The sequence below is a fragment of the Cryptotermes secundus genome, unplaced genomic scaffold, assembly GCF_002891405.2.
Source record: "Cryptotermes secundus unplaced genomic scaffold, Csec_1.0 scaffold582, whole genome shotgun sequence".
Taxonomy (NCBI): domain Eukaryota; kingdom Metazoa; phylum Arthropoda; class Insecta; order Blattodea; family Kalotermitidae; genus Cryptotermes; species Cryptotermes secundus.
In genome coordinates, this window is record NW_019724752.1 from 46482 (window position 1) to 53564 (window position 7083).

A 7083-nucleotide genomic window follows, 5' to 3' on the forward strand; every position below is an offset into this window, starting at 1 on the left:
GGGGGGGGGGGGGCTGGAGGCACCATTCTTTCATCATTACATTAAAATTTGTCTAAAGTATATCTTGAGGGTACATCTTACCTTGAGCAGCCAGCAGACAACCTTATGGAAGAATAATCCTGTATGTTCAATAAAATCCCTGGTACGGCAATTTTGGTTCCCATTGTATGGCAAAAATAATCATAATAACCTTCTAATGCTGACATAACAATCTATATCACTGTCTGATAATGATGCACCCTCAAAGATGCTCCAGATATTCAGGGGAGATGAGGGTTCTCTGCTTTCTAAAGCACATGTCTTACCCATAACAACCACGTATCTATAGTTCCAAAGCAGCAACGCTTGTCTTTGAACGCTTGTTTAACTTTGGAAACATTGTCTATCAACCAGCGGACTTTGACAGCACTGAAGTAAGTACTGACAGGTAAGCCACATAAAGATTTTAAACAATCCTGATTATGGTCTTGAACACCAGCCAAAACTTCATCCACTGTTGATGCGGTACGAACATCCAACCAAACTGTTAAAAAAAAAAAAAAAGATGGATGTCAGACAATAACAAATGTCATTTATGACTCTTAATATTTAAACATGTAAATTTTCTTCAACATTTGGTATTTCAAAACAGGAAGACCAAAATATAATACACTTCAGAGAAAAAACTTAGAAATGATCAGTGTACAGGGCACATGGTAGCACAGCTGGTTGAAGGAGCATGCTGCAAGCTGGAAGGTTGTGGGTTCGATTTCCAATGAGGTCATTGGATTTGTCAGATGACTAAATCCTTCCAGCTGCACTATGGCCCTGGGATCAACTCAGCCTCTAACAGAAATGAGCACCTGGAATCTTCCTGGGGGTAAAAGGCTGCCACGTGGCATGTAAGGCTGATAACCTCACCAAGATCTGTGAGCCGACTGTCTAGAAAATGCAAGCGCCTCAACGTCTGCCAAACCTACGGGCCTGCACAGCCTGTTACAAGGATAGCCTTACCTTTACCTGCAATCAATGTACACCATTGAACAAATATATCAGAAGAGACACAGAAACTGCTGCTGTGAGAACCTCAAATCTCACATGAAAATTGTTGTTAACTCTGAATATTTAATCTCTTCACTGACGGTTCTCGAGTCTTGGACTTAACATGAGAAGACTAACTTAATATTAAAATGTTACTAGGATTGATCATATGAACAATAAACGTGTAATGAAAGAACTTGTCTGAAAAAATAAGAAAAAGATAGCAGTTTATTGCAATCAGCATCATTTAAAAAATCTGTTATTACTTACTTTCACTCAATATTCCTGACAATACCACATTAAAATAAATGATTACTACTCTCCACACTGACCATCATTTTGAGATTCTGTTGAACACAAAAACTATTATTTGTGGTCCAGTGATCATGATGAGCTCCCTCCTAACAGACTCAACTGAGTAGGAAACTTGCTCCATGATAGAAATATCCAGTTTCCATAACAATGTGTTTGAAAAAGGTTCAAAATAACAGCCATGTTTACTTAATAGAAGTTTTGAAACAAATCCTGAGTGTTATATTTTAGTAACTACCTATTGCATTGTAAAGTGGCTCTCCAGTATACTTGTCCCACACAACAACAGTTTCTCTCTGATTTGTCATCCCTACTGCAACAATATCTGCTGGATCAATATCTAGCTTGTGAAGATTGTCAACCGTAATTTCCATACAATCTTTAACAGCTTTCAAGATCTCTAATGGGTCCTGTTCCACCCAACCTTCTCGTGGACACATCTGTTGTACATCAATCTGGTGGTAGGTCAACAGCTCTGAGGTTTCTGCAGCAAAAACCTGGAACATACAAAAAACTTGAAGAGTACAAGCAATGCCATATAGTTAGGACACAGCCTGAACACTCAGTTGGTAGAATTACATCTGGAACAAAAGCCCTTCAAACAAGAATTATATGTATTAAAGATTCAGTGGAAATACTTCAGAACTCAGAAACAGTAAACAGGAAAGGATTACACAGAACAGAAATGGGTATCACGGACTGACTACTGGAAGAGCTGTTTGAGGTTTTCTCATGCCTCAATGTGAGAGATGTCTGACTTTGTATCAAGGGGCTCCCACTATCTATACATCTTCATCTTTGCAAGTAACTGCTGTTCAGTGGTAACAGCATTCCTATAGTAAATGCATCTACATTATTTCATGGGACTCCTCTCTTGAGGAAACTAACTCTGAGTTGTAAACCTGACAGTGGTGTTATTTTTTGAGAAGAATGCAGAACAAATCAATATACTGTCAAGTGCATGAGTGTCTACAGACGGGGTTTCAATTGGATTTATTGACCACTTACAGAGAGTAACTACAAGTAACTATAAACTATGGCTAATCTCCAAACTTTACAAATCACTACAGCACACGCTAAGCCTCCTCAGTCTGCTTCCACTACTTGCATCCTGGTAATGGGTCTAAACAATGGAGATTCTTCGGCTTCTGTGCTCACGTTCTTACTGTCTGGCGATTATCTCACAACTGCTCTGCTGCTCCAATTGAGAAACTCCCAGGTTGGCAGCCATCTCACACCAACCTCCTGGTATTTGCTTCACATACTGACTTCTAAACTTGTCTCAGTTACAGTATCTCAGCATGGACTGCACAGAGAACACCGTTTGCAGCAGTACTTCTTTGTTGCCATGGGAACTTGTCTGTTTCACAGCATATATGCTACAGTATCATGACAAGTGAGATGGAGAGATGTATGGGAGATATTCCACCTACAATTCTCAGACACTGCTCCCAATTGAGCAGCTTCATTATAAATTAATACACATCAGGAGTTTTACAGACTTTCTGAGCACAACAGAAATTGCTTGAAACAAGTTTTTATAGAAAGTGCAACATAAGTGGATATCCCCTGCTTCCTAGATCATATGTCCAATTTTCCATTACATGCAAAGGGTTTCAGAATGGTGCACGCAAAAGAAATCATGTCAGATAATCAACTACGATAACCTGGGGTTTTCCTGTCACTGATGGGTATCATTTAAGAAAAGCTGTAGGCAATTCTGGAAGCCACATATCACAATAAGTGTCACAAAACATATCTAGTGTTTGTGTAAAATTACAGAACGAATATTTACATATAATAAAAATTTGATATTAATTTTATTCTTTTAATATTCTGTGAACTTCTTGCATCCCTTTTTAAGTTGTATTTTGCATATATTTTGAAGATTTCACAGCAGTGATTTTCAGACACTTGGAGAGACACTGTAGTTCTGTGGGTGGACACAGATGTTTTGGAGGGACATGCTGCCTCCATCTTCAGGATGAATTGTGTAGGATGAGGAACTGATTCAGTTATAAAAGCCATTTTCTTCATAATCTGCCTATATATATAACCAAACCAGTTCCTCACCCTAGACAATTCAACAATGAAGATGGAATCAGCATGTTGTACTGAAACAACAGTATCCACATGAAAGCTATATAGTGCCATAACTCAGAAAACTGCAATATGAACAATCGCTACAGTGAACACTTCAGCACTTACGGGCAACTTATACAGAGACAAAGAAACATTGTCTCAATCCGAGAATATAAGACTTTGGTCCCCACGAACAATACTAACCAGGAAGCGGGCACTGCTGGTACCTTCATCAATAGATCCTACAAGTGGACCAAATTTCCTGTTTCTTCTGGACATTCTTCACTGTAACATAATCCAGAATTACATGTATTAAAACCTTTCCTGTTATCTGCTATCCAATCATAGCACAGTTCAGTTGTGAAAGTTATGAGAGTATGGAAGTAGAGTTCTGATCCCACTAAGTGTCTGCATATACCAGCATTTGAAAGCAGCATGTCTTCTTGTAACAGATCAATCACACCATATCATACGTGTTTTATAACAATGCATTCTGTGTGAAACAACATAACTTTGTAAACAAGCAATGGCAATCTCTGGAACAGTCACTGTTAATTGCAGCAAGATCACATGAAAAATTATACTGCTGTAAATCTATTCTTCCTAACGCACTGCTGTAATCCTGTTACTGCTGACACACAATACTGGTTTGACCAAGCATTGGTTAAACTGGATGACAGATAATACAAGTCTGTACTTTTAAATCACATGTCACATTAACAAGCTAATCATTCAAGCACATTCAAAATACTAATAAAAGCTTCAGAGAATATATGTGTTTAATAATGAGAGTTCAGGTACAATTTTTTGTACTTACATATCACCCTAGTAATTTCGAAATTTACTGTCTTGCTGTTGGATAATGATTCCAGTCAGTTAAAATTTTTGGGGTTGATGCTAAGTTAAGGACCATATCATTTAATGGGCGTTCAAGTAAATAAATACTATTCTATTATTTTTTAAAGACAGAACAAAAACTGTCCCACTCTGATCAATTCCCGTGAAGCCCAAATGAATTCAACTGTAAACAGTAAGTCACTAATTGGAAGTTATCGCCACAGCTCTTTAACTTTCAGAACACAGAATTCCTTTGGAATTTATTTACTAACCTAAACCTTAAATGCTGGCATACACCTTTACCTATTAAAGACGGCGGTTATCTTTCATTCCAAAGGTAGAATCCAAGTGAACTGTGGCCGCATGGAGATAATATATGATTTTCATACAGGCCTGTAGGGCTAGTTTTAACTAGTATTCTGAAATCATCTCAGTAATCCATGTACACTTTAAATTCTCGGAATTCACGCTGCGGGTTGCCAGAAGATATAAATACAAGACAAGACGGCAAAAGTAAACTTAATAAGATCTGGTTTGATTCTTCATTTTCCGCATGCTCAGCTAACCAACCATCACCACCACCAAACGACATGATTTTTAGATTACCATTACAATTACAGGGTTATAATGACCAGAACAGTCTGTCGACATCATAAAAGAAATCAGTTTGTCGACAATGACAAGGAATTGGGCAATAAAAATAAATTTCAAACTTAAAACAGGGTCTCGAATTTCACTGAATTTTTGTACATCTTGAAATAACTTAAAACAGAGTCTACAATTTCATTGAATTTTTGTACATCTTGAAATAATTCAATTCTGAAACACGCTCTACAAATTTTACAATGCTGCCACTATCAATGTGAGAGATGTAAATATTGTCCAATGAGCAATCTTAACGTCAAATTTCCCCACCTGTTGGAAAAACAAATGAAATACCCATGAATGCTATGAAGTTGCGGGTTCCATTTGTGGAGTTAAGGTTTACTCCGAGCACTTAGGTCTCCCCTGCCAATCTTCATTCCATCAATTGCACCACACTCACCCTCACATATCATCTTGGGCTGGTACAATAGGCCAGAAATGGCCGCAGTGCAAGGGACTTAGTCCCACCGGTCCCACCCCACCAGCGATATAAAAAAAAACACTTCGCAGTAAGGCTGTGTAGCAGGTCGTTTTTAAAGCTGTAGTTGTTAAAGAGGCTCTGCCGTTTATGGGACACGAAGATTAACTACCGTGGTGACCAGATCATGCTTGTGGTCCGTATCCTGTGCCTCTTGAATTAATTTTACACCATCACACCCTACTGTTTATGTTCAATTTTAATATTGTCGTCCTTCTGACACCTAGATCTGCCCAAGTGGAGTCTCTGTAGATAGTTTTCTATACATTACTCTAATCTCTCATGCTTGCTACACGTCCTGCACATCTGATTATTGATTTTACCGTCTAAGTAATAATTAGTCAGGTATACGAGTTATGGCTCTTATTATGTAATTTTCTGCAACCTACTGTTCTGTGCAAATATTCTTCCCAGCATTCCTTCTGTGGGTTGAGCTATGCAGATCCACACTCATATGGGACAAGTAATAATTATTTTTATACATATATTTCAGCTCTTACATCTTTATTCATAAATGTAACTTTGATTTTAACTTCACAGAATCTTGCACAGAAACACATACCACATACAAGTTATGAAGCTACCCATTATGCATTTTTCTCCAACCCCTGTCGTTTCATCTCTCTTTGACCCAAATATTGTTCTGAACACCCTCAGTCTACATTTCTCCCTTAATGTGAGAGATCAAGTTTCACACCCATACAGAACCACAAACAAAATTATAATTTGTATATTCTAATTTTTATGTTTTTAGACAGATGAGAAGATAAAAGGTTCCAGACTGAATGGTAGCATTACCAGAGTTCAATCTCCTCTTAATTTCCTCCTGAATCAGGTATTCACAAATACCTGAATCGTGCCACATTTTCCAAACATCTGTTACCTGGCTTTACTCCACGATTTTGCCCTGCATTCTGGTGATGAGTCAGCAACATATACTTAGTTCTCTCCATAGGGGGTTGTCTACAACATCTTTGAAGTGACACCATACCTTCAGTTGGCAACCTTGTTTAGTCAGACTCATATATTGAAGGAGCCAGAATAGCTCAGTTGGTATAACAACAGACTATGGACTGGATGGCCAGGGTTCAATTTCCAGCAGGGGCAAGATTTTTCTCTTCTCCATACTGTCCAGACTGGGCCTGGGGCCATCTTATCCAATTTTTCCAGGAGTGATTTCCCTGGGGGTAAAGTGGCTGGAGCATGCAGCTGAGTACTCACCTCAATCCAGTAGTAAGGTCAAGAATAGCAGAGTTATACTTCCACTACCCCATCTCTTCATGGCATAGTGCAGTGGTATTAAACTTTTTTGTTCATGTAACCCCAAAGTTGTTGGCATATAATTCAAGTTATACACAGTCTATATAATCTACATGTAAAACAAATTAAATCCAAAATGACATATTAAATATGTTTAATGAGAAAAAGGAGAATCAAGCTATTAAGTAGCAAATATATTATTGCCTATCATATAAAAATAAATAAAGGAACAAAGGTTTTTTCAGCAAAGCAAAATTATATGATTAATATTTTATCTATTACAAATTTGGTTCTGACCTGTTAATGATATGATTGAACTTGTTTCTGGCATGCCAGCACAATTCAGGGTCGAATTTTAATTTCATGTACCCCGTAAGATGCCTTCCTGTACCCCCAGGTTGACAACCACTGGCATAGTTTCTAATTCATTAAGTATATGGGTAACTTGG

General features: G+C 37.9%; 1 protein-coding gene across 3 annotated transcripts in view; it reads right to left on the minus strand.

The window, feature by feature from the left end:
- The window catches only part of LOC111862920 (glycerol kinase), a 23365-nt gene extending 18278 nt beyond the window's left edge, over positions 1 to 5087 (minus strand). For 2 of the 3 annotated variants that reach the window (XM_023848776.2, XM_023848778.2), the window contains exons 1-4: positions 4555 to 5087; positions 3619 to 3699; positions 1571 to 1829; positions 306 to 523 (exon numbers count right to left, since the gene is read on the minus strand). In XM_023848776.2, the coding sequence (XP_023704544.1) occupies positions 306 to 523; positions 1571 to 1829; positions 3619 to 3693 (552 nt within the window). In that variant the 5' untranslated portion in view covers positions 3694 to 3699; positions 4555 to 5087. The remainder of the gene's footprint in view (positions 1 to 305; positions 524 to 1570; positions 1830 to 3618; positions 3700 to 4554) is intronic. The other variant, XM_023848777.2, reaches the window with a different exon arrangement.
- Positions 5088 to 7083: the final 1996 nt, after the last annotated feature.